At 40.8% G+C, this 20093-nt stretch overlaps 1 protein-coding gene and 1 long non-coding RNA gene across 6 annotated transcripts in view; one reads left to right on the top strand and one right to left on the bottom strand.

Moving 5' to 3' along the window:
* The window catches only part of APBB1IP (amyloid beta precursor protein binding family B member 1 interacting protein), a 44057-nt gene extending 32658 nt beyond the window's left edge, over positions 1 to 11399 (top strand). Inside the window, exons 10-13 of the mRNA XM_061351292.1 lie at positions 4180 to 4278; positions 5242 to 5359; positions 7473 to 7570; positions 9942 to 11399. Coding sequence (XP_061207276.1) covers positions 4180 to 4278; positions 5242 to 5359; positions 7473 to 7570; positions 9942 to 10466 — 840 coding nt within the window. The 3' untranslated portion in view covers positions 10467 to 11399. The remainder of the gene's footprint in view (positions 1 to 4179; positions 4279 to 5241; positions 5360 to 7472; positions 7571 to 9941) is intronic.
* Positions 1 to 20093, bottom strand: part of LOC133211161 (uncharacterized) — a 33423-nt gene that overhangs the window by 6757 nt on the left and 6573 nt on the right. For 2 of the 5 annotated variants that reach the window (XR_009725145.1, XR_009725142.1), the window contains 3 exons: positions 17531 to 17646; positions 16414 to 16847; positions 14141 to 14794 (listed from right to left, as the gene is read on the bottom strand). This is a non-coding gene — a long non-coding RNA (uncharacterized LOC133211161). Of the gene's footprint in view, positions 1 to 14140; positions 14795 to 16413; positions 16848 to 17530; positions 17647 to 20093 lie in introns of those variants that run through there. The other 3 variants (XR_009725144.1, XR_009725143.1, XR_009725140.1) reach the window with 3 other exon arrangements.

The following is a 20093-nucleotide window of genomic DNA, read 5'->3' as shown; positions in this document are numbered from 1 at the left end:
AAAGTCTAGGAAAGGTAATGGAGGTATTTCCAGTCAACCTCAGTGGGCTATGGGGCCAGGACAAAGGTGTGGTTTCTGTGTCATTGTTAAAGTTAGCACATAAAAAGAGAGCCAGTGCTGCTGCTGCTTCTTGGGAAGTGAAAGGCAGTACAGTTCTTAGTTGTTACAAAGTGAGGATCCAGACTGCCTGCAGAGCGTTGAGATGTTGAACTTCACTTGTGAGAACGGGGTGTTCAGCAGCTTGCTAGTTTGGTCCCTAATTGGCAGAATATACTTGTGACTCTGCATTTAATCATGGTTACTGATTGGAGTAATTTCATCAAGGAACTGATTGGGGTAATTTGGAATAGGCCCCACTGGTGAATGCCCATATTTAAGATTGATTGCCCAGTGGAGACAATAGTTAGTAAAAGATAGGCTAGAGGGTAGACAGTAAATAACTCCCATGTTTCTGGCATGGGGTACTCTAGCCTTGTCCACTGGCAGTTCCCTTTCACTTCTCAGGGTGGTGAGAACCCCGCAGTCTCAAGATATTAATAGGCAGCGAGGTGAGGAAGCTTGCTGATGATAGTACATTATTCAGATCAATGAGGAAAGGGCAGCCTGAAGAACTCTGGAAGGCCATTGTGGGGCTGCAGTTCAGTGCTCAGTGGTGGTCAGATAGGTAAATCAAGCATTAGGAATGATCAGGAAAGGCATAGATGATAAAACAGCAAACATCGCCATACCATGGCACAAGTCAGTGGTTTTCTTTCCTGTGTGGTTCTGGTCCTGTCAGTTCAAAGACGATTTTATAAGGCTGGAAAAGGATCAAGGAGGAGCAACAATGATACGCAAAGGTAAGGAATGACTTTGACTTGAAGAATGACTGCAGAGGCTTGAAGCTTGTAGGCTGGAAAAGAGACAACTTGCCAGGAATAGGATGCAGATCTAAGCTTAGGAGTGGCAACAGATAGGTGTGGATAGGGGTCAGCCATACAGTGTCCCTTCCAAAACAGCAGTATCACACGCAGCTAGCAGCAGTCAGGTTCAGAGATGGTTCTTCTACAAGATGTTGTGGATGCCAGAACTCTCTTTGGGCTCAATAAAAAGCTGCAGTACCTGGAGGAGAAGTCCACTGAGGAACCTAAACATGGAAAAACCCCATGTGGCTCAGGAAACCCCCTGACCTGAAAATAGATGCAGGCAGGGAGAGTAGAGCAAAGGAAGTATCATATAAGCTTGTCATTTCTCCTTCTTCAGTACCCATTTGTGGTGACTGTCAAAGTCCAGATACTGGGTACAAGGACTTTTGGTCTGCCACAGTATGGGTGTTCTTGTGAAACTGGTATTTCTGTAGGGTGCCTCAGAGAAGAGGCCAATGGCAGCCCCTCTGAGATCCCCATGGCAGAGCTGTGTCTATGTGCAGCACTGTAACCTAGCATGCTCTGTGCCATGTCTACCTCTGCCTTGTTTATACAGTGTGCACTTTCTTCCAGATGTTTGTATGAATTATAACACCTTAATAATCTATTATTTGTATGTTAAATTATAGAAGGGGGTGTTTTCTGCTTTTTTTTTTCTTGTAATAAAAAGCTGTTGTTAGGTGTAGTGTTTGAGGGGAGATATGTAGACCCATTGGACTTCATCGTCATGAAAAAGAATCCTTGCTTTTGCCATTTCTTAAAGCTTTGGGTGCCATCTGCTGGGTTCAGTAAGACCTTACACACTGGAGCAAAATTTGTTAGTGGCTGGTTGGAAAGTACGTGACGAGCTGAATTTACCCAGGGTTGCCATGTCTTTGCTTGTAGCTGCTGGTTGTTTTGGCTCTGATGGTGATAATGTAACCCAGGTATATGGGATCTACTCTGCCAAAAAAGAGAAGTGTCTGCTTAAGTTCCCTTTTAAAGATACCATTCCAACTGAATTCTGTAATGGTTCTCACTATGTTTGGTCACATAACACCAAAACAGTGGAAGGAAATAAGGATTATCAGGCATTGTGCCCTGGCTACACGTTGCAGGAGTGGAGCCCACTCTGAGCAGCATTCTGGCTGCTGAAGGCAGAGACATACCTGTTCGATATGTGGCATAGGTGTGTAGCAGCAAGATACAGCCCTGTACACTGAATGGTGAAGGGGTAATGTGTGAGTGGTACCACATCAGTGAGGCACAGCTCCATCCTCTGCAGTCAAGGCACCTGGTGACAGTGAATTGTCATCTCTGGGCTTGCAATGATGTCCCTAGCTCTTACCTTGAGAGCATCCAAGAGCAAAGAGGTTCAGGTAGCTATGGGCTGAAGCAGACTTTGCATGTTCATCGTCCAGAGGAGATGGCCAGCTATGTGTTTGCAGAAAAATGGCAGACAGTGTGATCTGTGTGAGCAGCTGAGTTCAAACACGCACGGAGCTGTAACAGTTACACACAGCACTGTCGTAGGACATAGCTGTCACTGTGAGACCCCTGAAGAGTAAGTAATATGCGTTTGGTTTTTATTCTTCAGAGTTATTTCACTCTTGCTCCATAATCTGATGATACAGGAATTTGGTAGCTATGCTGACTTGTGCAGTCCCATCCTCTCATCCGTGACTTCCTACTTGTTGTCTCCCCAAGCCACAGTACTCCTTATCCCCATGCTGTATGTGAGGCCATACTGTGTACTGCTGAGTTAAAAAGAACCAAACAAACCAAAACTACAGCACGATGAAAGGAGTTATATTTAACTTGACCAATTCCTTTTTCTTTGTATTGCAGTGTAGCCTCACAGACAGTTGGGTCAGCACAAGAAAGGGAAGCCTGGTGCCTGCAGCACTGAGCGGGGAGAAGGGACACACGGCTGAGGAGTGAGACCTCTGTTCAGCACTGCTTTTGAACCCCTGGGTCACCCAGCCAGGGCTTGGCTTCTATGCTGGGAATGCCCCAGCCACTGGTAGGCAGGTGCCTGCGAGGAGACATCTGGTTTCTACATCAGCCCTGGGCTGCTGGGCTGCTCACAGTACTGTGTGCTGCAATGGGACCTGCTGAGTTCCCTATGTCCAGCACTGCTCTACTTTGGGGGCTTAACAGGATGCATAAAAGCAGGGTCCTTGCTGCTAGGCGGAGGTACATTTTGAGTTTTTTACTGCATGGGCTGAAAAGAGAGTAGTTTAACAATAGTGAATCCTCAGAGCATATTTGGATGTTCTTTTGTGCATTCACAATACTTCACTGACTGTACACCTGTTATTTATAAGAAGATGGGTAGAAATGAACACATGAATGAGGGATAATGAAGCCTTTTCCTTTGGTTTCATTCTTTCCTTGCGTATCAAGAGATGGCAGTATATTATTCCATCCAATTTATAAAGACTTACAGCCTTCTCTGCTGTAGTAGGGGAACCAGATTCCTTCAGCGTCTTAGAGAGGATGTTCGGTCCCAGGCAAGTAGGCAGCCTGGCATCTTGGAGTTGCAGCAGTTTGTCACCACACACCAGTACTGCTTTGATCAGTAAGGGGAAGAGATCCTAAATTTTGCTCAAAAGAATAAAAAATGTTTTAAAATGTAAAGGTTCCTGGTACAAGCAAATGAAAAAGATTACTTCCGATGGTGTTGTGGTTTGAGTGATCCTCCATCTAGAACATATGGCAGTTTTACATAACTGTTGGCAAACAACAGCAAGAGTAAAACAAAATAAAAGTGTATAGGAAGAAAGCTAAAACTTGGCCCAGAGAAAGGCAGTTAGAAGGAAAAATCTGTTTCAGCTGCAAGTTCATGCTTAAACAAATTTAACATAGTCTTTGAAAACTAATTATGTCCAGTGTTCAGTCTGGATGCCTTACGTATGACAAACCACAATGAGAAACAGACTTCCTTCCAGTGTTTATACATTGAGCGTTAGACCTTGAACCATAGCATTTGTAGACTCCATTGAACTCTAGATCACTGCTAGATTTCTGTAGCCTTTGAATTCATATCACAATGCATTAAAATTATTTTGGGCAAGTGCTGCCAGTGGCAACTCATGCATAGTTCATAACCAACATCTTTTTTATTTTATTGTGCTCTGGTTTTGCTGCCTTTGTCCCCCCCCCAAGTCATCTCCATGTTAACATGATGCTTATAGGCAGTGTTCTCACAGAGGTGACTGTGTGGTGCCTTCATGCTTCTGTATAGTGATTTGATTTCTATGTTTGTCTTATTTTATTAATTAATATCTTTCAGCACCCCCAGATTCAAAAGGAATCACAATATATCAAGTACTTATGCTGTGATGATCAAGCAACCCTGCATCAGTGGGTAACAGGAATAAGAATTGCCAAGGTGAGAGTAAAATTACTTAAATATGTTTTCTGTAAAATCATCTTGTCTTCCTCATGTTACTGACTGTCAGCACCTCAGCTGGAAATGCTGTGACAAGAATGAACATCTGTGCTAATTTTGCCCTAGGAAGAGAGAGTAGAAGGGCATGACCAGGATGGATTTGCTGAATGTTCCTGTACCTTAGTTATCAGTGTGTTTCTCATTAACACAGGTGAATTCTGTAGCTGTAAAACTCATGTGCTTGTAAAACTTACTCCACAGTTATCTGGCACAATAATAACGGGCTGCGGCTAAAGGTGTGCAAGCTCTGGTCAGTCCAGATGAGACATTTTTCAGACAGTTCTGTCCATATTGTCTACCTCACCCTCTTCAGAAGGTCTTAACTTACAGCCCACTTAGTTTTGCACAGAACATTAAGGGAGATGGATTTATATGTAGCCCATTATACTGTCTGTGTCTGGCTATACAGACCTACTCCTGTTAGGTATATATTCTTTTCTGCCAGTTCTGCTGCAGGGATGGCATCCAACAAAGGTCTGGGGTGGTCATCAAGTTATTTTGTATCTTACACTGACAGAGCTGTTTTCTCTGGAGCCCAGGATTCAGTGTCCCAAGACTCCAGTCTGAAAATGTAATACTTGGAAAGCATTGCAGAAAGATAGTTATTGAGAACATTTGGTTTTCAAGCCAAGTTTCAAGATTTTTACAGATACTGAAATGAACATAAAACATGAGAATGGTATCAGTAGGACTCTCTCTGGTCACGGGGGTTTGTGTTTTATTGTGTTGTTAGGGAGATGCTTTCCACCTGGCCCTGTGCAGAAATAGGGACACCACTTGCAGAAAGCTATTTTTGAACAGTGGGTGGAAAGAATGGGGTTGGAAAAGTTTTCCAATAGCAAAATGAGTGCTTGGCCTCTGTCAAGCTTAATACCATGCTTATTGTATTGCTTTGGTTTGCAGTATGGCAAGCTGCTATATGATAATTACAAATGTGCAGTGAAGAAGGCTGGCTTGTCCTCTCGGTGGGTGAATCAAGGAACAGTGGAACCAGCTGCCCCTGCAGGATCCTTACCAGCAGGTACTAATGATGTCCCAGCAGTTGAAATCACATTTATTGCCCTCTTCTGTCATCATCATCAATGTTGAACATAGTCTTTGTTCAGAAAACTATCCCTTCATTCAGCAAGATAATGTTTTGTTCCGGACAGCTCAGTGTAGCTCTGATCTGCCTGTAACTAAGCTAGCAGCAGAGCTCTCACTTTAAAGTTAGCACTTAGAGAATCCAAAAACAGTCCACTGAAGATCAGTTTAAATCTGCATAATTCAATAAGGTGTTTTTTCTGTTGGCATCTGAATACAAATGCTTTATCCTCCCTCTACATTTTACCAACTGATGGTCCATGTCTTGAAGTTTTCTGTTTGCCCATCTCTTACCCTGGCTATATCAGAGCTTTTCTTCCAGTGAGTGAAAGGGATGAGTGGGATCTCACTCTGTAAATGATCATTTTAGAGATTATTATAGGGTGAGCCATTCTCTTTCCCAGCCTTTCACTCATGTGTGGTAATAATGTGGGTGTTGGAAAAGATTGCGGAGTAAGAAATGATTGGGTTATTTTCTAACTTTACTTTTCCAGTAGCTTAATCATACCACTGTTACCTATTTTATCATGGTACAGCTAGAACAGTGCATGATGCAAGCTGTAATTTGTATGAATGATTTTAGTTTACATGCTTAAGTTATGCTGTATTTATTAGGAGGGACATGCTGGCTAAGTACTTACTGACATAAGACAGCAAAGTCAAAATCTGTGTTGGCAGTTAATGTTCTGACTTCTCACGTGGACAACTCAAAATCCTCCAAAAACCTTATCAGGGCTTCAGTTTGTCTTTTTTCTCAGTACGTGTGAAAAGAGAGTGATCTTTCTACTACTCCTTGGAGTCAAATCACGGTGATAAATGCACATTTGGGATAGGGAGATTTTGAACAATAACAGGCTGTTCATAATCAAGGGATTTTCTGATGGTTGGGGGGGGGGGGGTATTTTATTGAGAGTGGGTGAGACAGTCTTGGAGCATTTTGTGTTCCGGTATTGATTGCAGAAGAGAAGTGGCTGGCCAGTGGGGCTCTGTGCTGATGCTGCAGTCTGTAGTGGATATGGGCAGGATTGAGGCCTTGTAAAGTATACATATATCTCTATAGCTTCAGCTCCTGACTAGAATGCAAGAACACTGTATGTGATCATGAAGTATACTGCTAATCTTAGCTAATGGATCCCAGTAAATGATTAAGTAGCCTAGAAAGCTTTTAGTCATGTAAGTTGTCTCTATGGAAGTATCTCTGATGGATCGTTAGTGTTCTAATTGAGGCAAGTCACTGTGATTCTTTCTGTCTAACAGTTATCATTACTGCCCTATATAAAACCTGGAACCTGACTGTAATACTATAACCTGAACAGTGTGCCTGTGAGTAGTTGTTGGCTCATGGTTTGGAAATAGAATAAAGCATGTTTTCTTCTGTTCTGCTTTCAGATGGCTGTGTAGCTATTTGTGTGGGCTGATTTCAGTATAGACTAAAATATGCTGTAGAAAACTAGCCCTTGTGACCTTAGCTGGGAACTGTACTCTGTTAACCAGTGGCAGCCACAAGCAGTGTTTAGGAAGGAAGGTGGAACTTCTCACATCCTGTGAAGCCTGTAGTCCCTGGTCACACTACAGTATAGTCTGTGGGTCTGAAGTGTCCCAAGTGCCAGGTGTATCTCAGACAATGTTGTCTCTATGCGTCATTGTGCGTGTCTTTGGATACTAGAAAAAAACACTGTATGTTATGTGCCAGCACACTATTACAGTGTTTGAAGGATTAAGTAAGCTGCTTTATTCAGATGTTCTTCCTGTAGGACTATCAGCTACAACCACGGAGGCATGTGGGCTTTATCATGTGGAGACTTGCTAGTTTTAATGTAAGGTATCATGTTTACTTTCCTTAGATAATGAACTGAATATGGAAAGTTTCAAAAGCCTGAAGTAGAGAACAGACATCCTCATGGATTTTACTGAATTACATATAAGAAACTTGTAACGAGTGGTTGCTTGGTGGAATTTGTAAAGATGTTTTTCTTAGTTTGCAATTCCCTGATCTGGTTAATACCATGAAAATGTAACTCTATTTCCTTTGTCTCCCCTCCTTGTCACAGGTGCTGTTCAGTCAAATGGACAGCTTCCCCAAATTGTTTGTCATTCCAGTGCAGAATTTCCAGAGACTCAGAAGAAAGCAGATACATCAGAGGTACAGGTGAGCAGTTACAAGCAGTGCAGTAGTTAAACGTCACCTGTGAAATAGTTCTTCAAGTTTGTTTTTTCTTCACACACTGTCTTTCCCACTCACAGCGTACTATTATTACAAGCATTTGGCTCCTGGGCAAAGTGTCTGGTTCACTGCTGCCCCTTTTGGGGTTTTACACACTGCAAATGGTGTGCCTGTAGCCCAGAAGCAAGGAGCCACTGATGGGAGGTAAAGGCACAGTCACCCATCACTTTTATTCTTTAGAACAAGCTGTGAGTTCATGTAGCAGAATAGGGATGTGCCTACTGGGACAGTCTCAAAGAGTCTGTGCTGCCAGAACCTCAGTGTAATTTCCTGTGTCTACCAGAAAACAGGTCTTGCCTTAGTAGCACAAAGGGTATAGTACTGTTTTCAGCAGGGAACACAGCGCACAGCTGAAGATGAATGTGTAAGAACTGAGAAAGTGTGAAGATATAAAACATTATATGTCTTCATTAGGCTCTAAATGAATTCCTTGGTTACGCTCCAGATTTTGACTACTTGCACCATCTCTGGCTGTAAAAATATCAGCAGGGTACAGCGTGAGGACTTCAGAAACATCCTACAGAAAAAACAAACCCTGCATATGTTTGCAGTTCATTATTCATTCCCTCCATCATGCATAAAGTGCACAGGACAAATGAAATGAAATTTGTAGGATTTTTTTCTGCCACCTGCATTGTGTGTCCTGTGCTTCTTGTTTCTGTCTTTATAGAGTTCCTCTTTTAAAAAGATTTGTTTCTCTGTTCTGAACCTTACTTCCTCTGGAGCAGGTCACATTCTCAGAACTCAGACAGTGGTTCCCTCCTCCTGCATCTCATTTACTTCCATCTTTGTAGGCAAGGAGAGTGAGGAAGAGAAGGCTTAGAAGTTATACTTAGCTAATGCCAGAATTAGTACTGCTGACTGCAGGGTTGCAGAGCACTTTTCTTTTGCAGAAGCAAACACACTGCTTAACACATTGCTTTCTTCATCTCTCAGTTTCTACAAGCCTGGGACCAAGGGAGCAAGCTGAAGTTTTTCAGGGTGCACTATGCTACAGTTAGAGCTCTAAGCTAGCTGGGGCTAACTTGATACATTAGCATAGCTAGAAATGCGTATGTTACAAATCTTTGTTTTCAGGACAGCAGACTTCTCCACGGGTTTAAAAGAACAGATAGTATGTGTATAGTAACTGTAAACAACTACTAGTTGCTACCTGAAAGAAAGAGCAAATTATATTCAGCTATCACCAAATGGGCTTTATTTACGTTCAGAGTTAACAACTTAAAAGCCACATAAAATTTTGTCAAAATAAACATTTCCATAATTAACTGCTATCCTGCATTTTATTTTTCTCAACTTGTATGATGGATGCTTTGATTAATTTTTTTCCTAAAACATTCATTTTGATTCATTTTTTCAAAAAAGTTGTCAGAGGATTTGATTGCCTCATGACCTTGCAAACATGGCTACAACTTCATAGCTTGAAGGACCTGTTTGTCACATTATTGATTTGAAAGCGGATGCAGCATGTACCTGTGCTTTGCCCAGCAGACAGAAGACACCTTCCCTAGGCTTATCAGTGGCCCTTGCCAGGTCACTACTGAAGCATCTTTCCTATACTGTGCACTGCACAGTCGTGACAGATGGGGCTTTCCAAGTGCCTCTTCCCAGTGCTTGGCAGTGCTCTCCCTCCCACCCAGAGGGGGCCCAGGGCACTTTCCTGCAGATAAATGCTTCACACCATGCCGCAAAGTGCCAGGGACAGCAGATTACAGGCATGTAAAACTTTATATTGCCAAATCTGTCCATCTTCTTCCCAGTTCACTGCTGCTGTGTCTAGTGAGCTTGGCAGATAGGTGACTTCATTATTTTAGTTTTATCCAGAGATACAGCAGTTGCTGCTAGAACAGGAGGTGGAGATACAAGAGCCAAAACTACACCAGCTTTTTATGTTCTCAAATCTTGCTCAGTATTTTTGGATGTAAAAACACAGCACAGATCTTATTTTTATTTTAAGTCTTCATGTTCTCAGGGAATAAACAGCAGGGTGAAAGATCAAGAAAACATCTTTACATGTCTTAGTAACTGCAGTTCTTCTGAGATTTTAAAAGCATTCAGTTTCTGAGGACAGCACTTAAAAGCATTATGAATACTGTTAAAGGTCTGTAGGCAGCTCCAGAAACAAAATAAAATACTATTGGCACTCTTCAGGCAAAATGTACTATACTTCAGTTTGCTGTCTGTCCACTGCAGTCTTCTCATGGATTTTCACATCTTTCACTGTTCTCAAGCCGTAGCATTAGTTTACATGTCCACTGACTCCGTCTTGTCCTTTTATTTCTTCTGCTTATTAAAGGCTAAGTCAAATAACATCAGTGCACCTGGCCTGGCACAGCCAGTGATGAGGCCACAGAAATTCTCAAGTAAGAGGAACTCACTGCAGCCTCCTCCTCCACCAGAAAGGCGGTCATCTGCTATTTCTGCTTCACCAATTCTACCCTCCAAAGTCAAACGAGACAGCGGCATTTTCCTAACAGATCCAGACACCTTTCCAGCACCACCACCTGCATTGAAGGTTGATTTTCCACCACCACCATCTGATTTCTGTGAACCTCCTCCTGATTTTGTGCCTCCACCACCAGCCTCCAGCAGCAGCAATGGAGACGTGCCATTACCCCCTCCACCTCCACCTGCCTCCACTAAGCCACCACCTCTGACAAAGAAACCTGTGCCACTTCCATCAAAAAAGCTGGAAAACACTGGACAAGCTGGAGAGCCACGGTCAGCTGGGCCACTTCCAACTGGGGGTGGAGGCAGGCAGGCAGATTTCATGTCTGACCTAATGAAAGCTCTTGAGAAGAAAAGGGGCAGCAACTCCTGAACTCTGGAAGCAGATGAACTTCAAGCCATAGCTGTTTGTGAGTCAGCATGGTGAAGTTGTGCTGGATCAGGCTCGTCCAGGAGGAGTTCTCCTTCAGAGTTCCTCCTGGGAGGGTCTCAGGAAGTAAGATGGGGTGCCCTCTCTCCACCTCTTTGTCCCTGTAACTTGCCTCTTCTGCCCCTACCCCTCCATTATTAGCTACCATTCTGCCATCAGGCTGAGGTAAGAATTGGCTCTAGTCTTGCTTCACTCCATCAGGACAGCCAGGGGTGGTGGAGCAGCACTCACAGAGCCAGCCAGTGAGGGAACGCTGTGCCTGCCTCTCTAGTAGAGTTGGAGCTGAACAAAAATAGCAACAGTGTTGTGTGAATTTTGAGAAGTGCAAAGATCCCTTTTCACAGAATGCCCCTTAAAGGTTTTTTATGAGAAAACCCCCAACTTTGGGAGTTTTGGTGTTTTGTTTTTTCAATGAAAAAAGATGCCAATGTTTTCCAAAAATAGTCTGTCTTTAAAAGCAAAACCTCAGCTAGATCATTCTGAGATGCAAGGCAGGACCAGGGCCATTTCCAGAGATGGTCACCCCAAATGCTATACACTCCTGCTTCCATATGCAACTCCAGTCATAACTTGTCAGCACTCACAGCTGCTGCTTTAAATCAGATTTAATTTGGTTAATCTTAGACAAAGAAGAATTTAGTTCAGAATCTTGTGTTTCTCGTGGTAAGCAGGATTTTGGTTTTCCTGTTGGTTAACATTTGTCTTCAAACTGTACCTAGAAATAGCCTGTCTTCTCAAAGACTTTGTAATTAACTTGTACCTGATCTGAATGTCTCCTCCTACTTTTTTTGTCCTTTGTTCTCCCATTTTAATTCTCCGTTGTTCGTTTAGGCAGCAGTCATTATTAGTTCTCAAATAAAAATAGCTTTTATTTTATATCTGCACGAAGTGTTGTAGTTAATGAGCAGGCGTTTTACTGGCAATTGGTACCACTTCAAATATTTTAAAGAGGTTTTGTCTGTATGTGTTAGAAATCTGTTTGCTGCAGTTTGAAGGCGGCATACCCCCTCTCCACCATCCCGGTACAGCTACACTGCATGCTCCTGCATTGGCTCTGCTCCAGTGGGGTCTTTGGTTTAGGTGAAGCATTTGACCAACCCAGAAGAGGTAGGGGACTTTTTTGGCTCTCCAAGGTGCATCAGGCTATCAAAGCCTGGCCTTCACCCCCACACAGACACCTTGCAGTCTCTGCACTGACTGACATCAATGAAAATGTTGTTGGTAGAGTCTGAAGGTGTGACACTAACTGAGGTGTCACTTCACCTATGAGGTGTGGACCATTATCTTCCACATTATCCACAAGGTCACAGCACAAAGAGCCACCCTGTTATCCAAGTACAGACGGCAGTACTGGCTGACCTGCGCCGCTTTTGTTTGGCTGGTCCCTACCATGTTTGCACTTTTTCATGGCTGCATGAGTGTAGTCCTCCACAAGACAGCAAAGACCAGGGCTTTGCTGTGATAAAGCACAAACCACAGACACTCAGTATCTGGGAACCAGTCCCTGATAAGCTGGAGCAGTGAAAGGCAAAACATGACCAACTCAAAACAAGGAAGAGCTGGTAGTACCTGCTCAAAGCAGTAAGAGTGAAAGGACAGGCTCCTGGAAGGATGAGTGCAAGGCCCATAAGCTTAGTTCACGCTTTAGTTCCAAGTGCAGGAGAAAAAAAATACTCACTAGCTAAAAATAGGAGGGTTAAAACTAGGGGTTCATAAAAACAGATTAATTTTTTCCAGTGGCTTTCTATATGTAGCTGAGGTAAGCAGTATGCAGATCACTGAATGCTAAAGAGCTGGGTGGCATTTTCTAATAAGGTATTAGGAGTGCCCATCTTCAGCACGCTTGGGTGACAACAGCTGTCTACTATCCAATTATTTTTAAACCAAATGAATTTTCTTTTATGAAATAAACACCCAGCATCAAACTAAAGCAGGATATATCCACAGAAAAATGTTGCACAATAAGCTGGTTTCTTTACGTTCAGAGAGCTAAGACTTCCACATGGCTTTCCCAGCATTCACTCTCCTTACCAGAATGCTCAGCCTCCTGACCTATTTTGTCCCTTGTCTTTTGTTACAGCACAATAAACTCAATCTTATACATTTTGCATCTGCAGTCAATCATAACTCACACAATCTCACACAAAAGAAAAAGTTAAGCTTTCTTCAAAACAAAAGAAACCCACAGAAAACTCCAGAAATCAATTAAAATGATGTGAAGATTAGACCTCTATCAACTATTTTGTGTATTGTACATGCTTGCATTGAATTTGTGAAATGTAAGTATTCAAACTCCATTCAGAGAACAGAGCTACCATCTTAATGATACACAATTATCTGGCTTTATTTGGTATGAAAATACGCTGCAAAGTACAAAAAGATCTTTCTTTCCAAGACTGTAAATCAAAGCATTTGTAAAAAATAGAAATTAATCTTTCCACCTCTATCTAACCTACTGCCACATGAAATTGCCCAATTCCTGCAGACTGGCGTAGTACACTACTGGAGATTACAGTATTTTAGTGTGAAAAGGCCTGAAATTGGAGCATGTTAATCTTAACCTCTCTCCATACCTCAACTGGAAGCAGTCTCAGCAGCTGTCATCTTTGGGACTCTTACATCACTGATGTGGAAGAAGGACCAACTTCAAGTGACCGCTTTTCCATCAGTCCTTAGGATTAGAAAGGTTAGTGTGGAAAAACCTACACATGGGGGGTCAACACCACTGCTCCTTAGATCTGTCCTCTGCTACAGAAAGAGGAAGAGAGTCCAAACACCTCCTTGATTACCAGCCACGGTACTTTTGTTCCCCATCTGTTCTTGCATCCACTGCTGTGTTTATGTAATGTGAAGGAAGAGGCAGCTCCAGAACCACAGATGGAAGCTGACGATTTTAGGGAATATATCATGAAACACAGTATTAATGGTTACACTGTCATAATAAATCATAATGATGAAAACCTAGAAGTTGAAATGGAGGTGGTACTAAATGCTGAGCATGACATGGGCTCATTTCTCTACTGTTACAAAACACAGTTAAAAGGTAGTATTGAGATAACTATTCTGCGTGTGGTTTTCCTGCACTGTCAGGTGGAAAAGTAGAAACTTAAATGGCTCATGTGGCAAAACTATAGGAGAGAGGTATTATTTATGGGTTGTTATTGGCGGTCTCAAAGTAACTGGGAAACATGCATTTTCCGTTTGAGAGTGAAACAGAAGAGAGAGAATGATAGAATGGTTTGGGTTGGGAAGGACATCTAGTTCCAACCCCCCTGCTATGGGCAGGGACACCTCACACTAGACCATGTTGCCCAAGGCTCTGTCCTGCCTGGCCTTGAACACTGCCAGGGATGGAGCATTTACCACTTCCTTGGGCAACCTGTTCCAGTGCCTCACCACTCTCACAGTAAAGAACTTCCTTATATCCAACCTGAACTTCCCCTGTAAATTTAAACCCATTGCCCCTTGTCCTATTGCTACAGATTCAGTGTTGTTAAGGCTTATGAATTCTCATGGTTCTGCAGAATATTCTAAGACAGTTTTATCACCATTAACAGTTAGTACTGACTATTACAAAATTAGAATAGTTACTAAATCTGAACTGTATGGTAAAACCAAGGAGAAAAAAATGGCAGATATGCCAGTAAAACAGGGTAAGAGGACATGACTGAGTCCATGAATGAACTCCTGGAGAAGTAGCTGACCTACTCCCTGCAGCCAGAGGAACATGTGAAACCAGTTTTCAGGGCTTGCTTCATTCTTTCAGATGGTTTTGAAGAACCTGAGAAAAGCTTCACAACGAGCACAGTGGGAAATACGTATCGCTGCTTGTAAAAAGAGTTCCCATTCAGGATGTTCTGGTTTTATATTGTGATGCTGGAAGCTTTCTTTACATATAACTATGGGTGAAATACAGCTCCACTTGCTGCTGTTACTAACAGGATTTAACATTTACAAAACACTTTGAAGGAAAAAGCAGTATAAAAACGCTTTGTACTTACGCAGTTATTCCATGAGGTGAAGATGTACAGGCAGTCACGTTTGGCTCACACACAAACTAGCTTAACAGATGTTTGGTTCAGCACAGAGTTCTTTCCTTTCACCTAACTGGAAACCAGGGTATAAGCTGTAGCTGTACTGTATTTACCCTGCAGGCACAAATACATTCACCTTCCAATCATCACTCAGCTGCAGTGTAACTCATTCCACTGCAGGTGGTAATGCTGGCATTCACAGATTTCATCTCAACATGCTGTTTTGCTTGTACGTATCTGTGAAGAGACATCAACAGCAATGTTTCAGTAGGTTGAGAATGCAGCACCCCCCCCCCAGCAGCACACTCCTTTTATCTGGAAGTGTTGCCAGCTCAAACAGTATCCCAATGGTTGCAGAAGAGCACTTATGACCTGCAAAAAGAATGCTAACCCAGGCTGAACCTGTGTCACTTGCTCAAATTTCATTGGACTTTCAGAAAGCTACTTAAATACCTATACTGTGCCTCACATTATGATACTATTACTTACCTTACAACTGTATTTATATTTGAACAGCTGTATTTCTGAGAGGAAACCATTCTGAATAATTTTGTAGATTATGGTTAAGAAATAAAGACATACCAATGTTTTTTTTGGTCTCTGAAAGATTTCTAATATTATATTTTTTCCACTCTAGTTATGTTTCTAGAGGTAGATCTGATAGCAGCCTTCCAGTATCTGAAGGGGGCATATAAGGATGATGGGGAGGGACTCTTCATTAGGGACTGTAGTGGTAGGACAAGGGGTAATGGGTTAAAACTTAAACAGGGGAAGTTTAGATTGGATATAAGGAGGAAATTCTTTCCTGTTAGGGTAGTAAGGCAGTGGAATAGGTTGTCCAGGGAGGTTGTGAATGCTTCATCCCTGGCAGTGTTCAAGGCTAGGCTGGACGAGGCCTTGGGTGATATGGTTTAGTGCAAGGTGTCCCTGCCCATGGCAGGGGGGTTGGAACTTGATGATCTTGAGGTCCTTTCCAACCCTAACTATTCTATGATTCTATGAAATGGTGATTACACCACTTAATAGCCTCTATTTCAAAATTAAAGTGGCACTCAAGACATTTGGAGATTTTGGATTTGGGAAGAGTCAAGGTAATGTCAAGAAGTAACAAAGCCCCCAAATAAGTTATTTTTACTGTAAATTTTCAAGCATAAACACTGAACCTGCTTCCTTATGTATTAATTTTGGTTTAAGTTTTGTGAAACTGGAATATCAAAAAAGGATAAATAATGAGACACAGGATTCAGACTAGTCTCTCTCTGTTACTCATAAGATTCTATATAGCAGCTCCAGCTGAATTTTAAATACTTGCCCTGCAAGATTTTTGTTAGTTCCTCATAGCATCAGGTGGCTGGATACAAAAGGCATATTGACTCAACCACATATATAGTAAGATACTTCCAAGAAAGTCCTTTTCCAGGTTCAACCAGTGAAAATTTCCTGAGGCTTTATACCCATGTGCCAACAATCTAATACTATCAAAAGACAGACTTTCAAAGAGCAGTGGGCCAGGCTTGACTGGCACCTGACACTGGCAAAGGCGCCAAAGTTTATTTGTAGGCAAGTCACCTTCAAGACAGACATCTTTGCTCATTATTTAATTAGATTTCCTTTAAATCTTTTTTGGCAGTTTAATGGGACAAAACAAGGTCAGAAAGAGAAAAGGTGGCAAGGTCTAAATGGAAGATGATCCTGTTATCCTCTGCAAAAGATTTAAGAACATTTATGTCTTCAGAATACAACTGTATTTGAACAGTGTGTAACAGCAAGGAAAACATTCATCAAAGTACCATATTATTAAAACTAGCTTAGATGGATTTTAAATGGACCAGCCATTAGAAGCTATTGAGACCCACCTGATCGGCCATGAATTCTGAGAGGTTAAGTGTGACGGCTTGGCAGAACTTAAATATGGGGACTCAAATAATTGCACAGCTGAATAGAAAAGGCGGAGTTATAAACACCAATATAATTTGTTGATGCAACCATATATAGTGGTCCCTTTCTTTAATCTTTTATAAAGTTGCTAGGACAACTTTGTCTTGGCTAGCAGAGTACTAGATTTCAGTCCACACAGTGTAAGGGAGCAAAGATCCTGTGGCTTGATCCACTGATCCTGTTTGAAGGCCTGAGCTTCAATCTCTCTCGATCATCTTTCTTGCTTGGTCAGTTTTCTCTCAGGATGAACAGCTCACTTTAAGATCCTTGGCCCAAGCTGGGAGTAACCTGCTCTCTCTGCAGCCTGCTGTCTCTGAAAGGGTTGTTGTAAGATCTGCTGTAGCAGACAAACCTGTAAGTAATTAAAACAGGTTTTTATGCAAAATATTTTCTTGCAAACAAGAAATGTTTCTTCTACTTCATATTATGCACCCTCCTAGCTCCAGAAACTATTATTTTGGTTTACTATTTTTATACTTAAAGTTTGCTTACTGTTTACTATTACGAATGCTACTATTAATATAGTTGCTACTATCTATAAATAATACTATTACTACTTTTGTTATTATTGTTAATATTAATTGGTATTGGTACAGTGTTGGTCAAAGTGTAGTACTGGTTCAAAAAGTAAATGCAACAACTCTTTCATTAACAATTATGCCAATTATTAATTAATAAATATGTCAGGAAAGAATGAAATAATTTTACCTCTGAGAAATCATTCAAATTAGCTTTTTGCACTGCTGATTCTGCCATGCAATTCCTAATTATGTATCTAGGATTAACAGCTGAAACTAAAAGTATATTCAGTTAAATTTAGTTAGACATATTCACGAAAAGGAAACACAGTCATTGAAACATGTCACTGAAATCTTCAAGAAGGCTTAACCTGCAGATCAAGGAAAAAAGAATGCATAAAAAGGAAAAGGAACTAATCTACTTATTTTGATGAGCTGTTAAAGGAACTTTTTTCACTTGCACAATCAGTAGCGTCAAAGTACCAAACAAAGATTACAGTAATACAGAACACTGCACTGATACACAAAGGATTTCCTGTGGTGAACACCTGCAGACTTTTCAAATGTGATGAGTTTACCATGGCTTCGGTTCCTGCTATATTGTTGGAAAGCATATTTCAATGTTGTCAGTACCTTCCTGGAGAGCATAAAAATTAATATTACATTACTTAATTTGAATAGGAATTATTAAGATATTAATTAAAGTATATGTACTTAGATATCCCTTCTTCTATATCATGTATCAAAACTTTAGCCATAAAAGCCTCTAATGTTTATTTCTGCTGTATTTTTAAAAACTACTTTATCAACTTTCCTTTTAATTTCTTGTTAGGGATAGTGGGAGGTTCCCCTGATTTTTCCACAACTGTCTGCTGTATCTTTTTGGAAACACTGATAACCACTGCACTGCATCTCTCGCATGTTCCAGGCTGACTGTGTTTAAATAGCAGTAGGGAAATTGTAGGGACATAGAAAATTAAACTGATGAATTAGTAAATCAGGCTACATGTTACAGGACAGCAACTAAGAACTCATAAAAGACATCCTGTCAAACTATATGCCAAAGAGGACTCTCATAAGCACACATGGCTTTTATTATCAATTTTTTAGCAGATAGCGTCAGTCAACTGCAATTACAGCCTAACATTCTACTTCAGAAAGTTTTCCCTTTAATGAACAAAACAATGTTACTGATTAAGTGTAACAAACATTTCAAACTTGCATTGCAAATCTTAATTTGACATGAGTCTGCATATTTTGCCAAATTCAGTAGCTGATTATTATGAAGAGATGAATTAGTGATAACAGAGACATTTCACCCATGGACTTGAAACCGAAAGTCTGTTATTTTGGGACATACACAAACTCCATCTGTTCTTTCCCTTTCCATTTGTGTCTCAGCAGATTTTCTTTCCATAAATGTTAATTTTATATGTTTCTTAAAAAAATATACATATATATTTATTAAATATTCCTGTAAATACCATTACAGCGTATTTCAAATATGATTTTATATAAAGCAGAATATTCATCAAAATCACCATCCCAAATTTCCCTCTACTCAATTAGTAAATAAAATTTCTCTAACCAATTAGTTATGATGTGATTAATAAATTATATTAGGAGGGAGATGATCAGAAACAATATTTGGATAAAAGGATTAAACTGAATCTATTTCCATTTCCCAATACACTGTATTCTTGCATCTCCTTGTACTGCTTCCTCAGCTTGCAAACATAACTTGTTTATCCCAGCTGACTACCAAGACAATTGATGTCTTTGAGAACAGCTCTGACTGGCTCTTCCTAAGGTTCTGTGGTTAGACAATCACAGGACTTTATTCATATTTAATAGCTCCCCATACAGAATTAGTGCCTAGCACAGTGAACAGACTTCTCTGTAATAAAGCACTGCTTCTAAAAAGCACCATTTAAGCAGCCAACTAGAATTTACTGAAGCTATGTAATCAGTGAAACAATACTTGCATGATTATTTTATGTATCCAATACAAGTAAATTCTTTCTGTTTGAAATAGAATGATAACCATTTTAAACCACAAGATTTGACATACAGACGCATTACGCAAAGGGTCTTTATTTTGAAAAGTGATGGACAAAAAGTCACCCTATGCTGTACGTGCTGGACTCTGGCTGCTCATGTTCCTGCCAGGAAGGACAAGGTGAAGCTCTCTTACAAAATCAGAATATAGGCTGAAACCAGAAGCACCTCCGGTGGCATTTCCATTCCCTCCTTCATAAAAGCTGCACAGGTAATAGCACATTCCACCACAACATCCAGGTGCTGACTTCCATGAGAAAAAGGCAGAGGTACAACCCATCCAGATACAGATATTCTTCATGTTCACGTTACCCATGTTCTGTATGTACTCACAGATATTAAACAAAAGCCAAAAAATACAACTAGCTGTTTGGAACCCTGATAATCTCTACATAGTCTAACTGCTGAAAAATAGTGTTTTCCTACTTGGCAAAGTAATCTGCTCTGGCCAAGTTTTTTATTTCATCTGGTAAATGGGTTTGCAATAGCAAAGTGTGGTAACTATACAAAAAGAATATTTAAAGGGTGGAGAAGTTAACAAATGACTCATACAAAAAAACCCCATAACTCACATTAAACCCATGACTCATACTAGCAGGAGAATATTTGGCCCAGAAATATATTCTTAGCAATAGAAAACTGTCAAGTTTCACAGTGGCATTAAAAATATCTAATTAAAACAAATGACAAGATAATTATGAAAGAGTAAGACAAGCCAGATAAGAAAAGGACAAAGCAGAAGACATTCTGTGCCCTTATGAGGATTTTATAATCTGGTCTACATTTTTTTTCCTGTTTCTTTTGTAAAGAAATACAATTAAAGACTTGTATTGGGATTTGGATTGTCAAAACTTTTTTATCAACTCCTAAGTTTAGGCAGTACAAGACAAAGTGCTACTAAGAACTAAAAAGTAAATGAAGAGAGAAAAAAAGATAGTGATCAGCTTCAATGCCTCAAGGTAAGGTACTCTGAGGAGTGAGATATTTTACTACACTTAGTAATGATGAGGGAAAGGTGATGA

The sequence above is a fragment of the Neopsephotus bourkii genome, unplaced genomic scaffold, assembly GCF_033783945.1.
Source record: "Neopsephotus bourkii isolate Nb327-2 ecotype Australia unplaced genomic scaffold, CSIRO-AGI_Nbou_v1 NB_53, whole genome shotgun sequence".
NCBI lineage: Eukaryota > Metazoa > Chordata > Aves > Psittaciformes > Psittacidae > Neopsephotus > Neopsephotus bourkii.
Note: the sequence above shows the minus strand (reverse complement) of the source record. Positions and strands in the feature narration are given on the sequence as shown.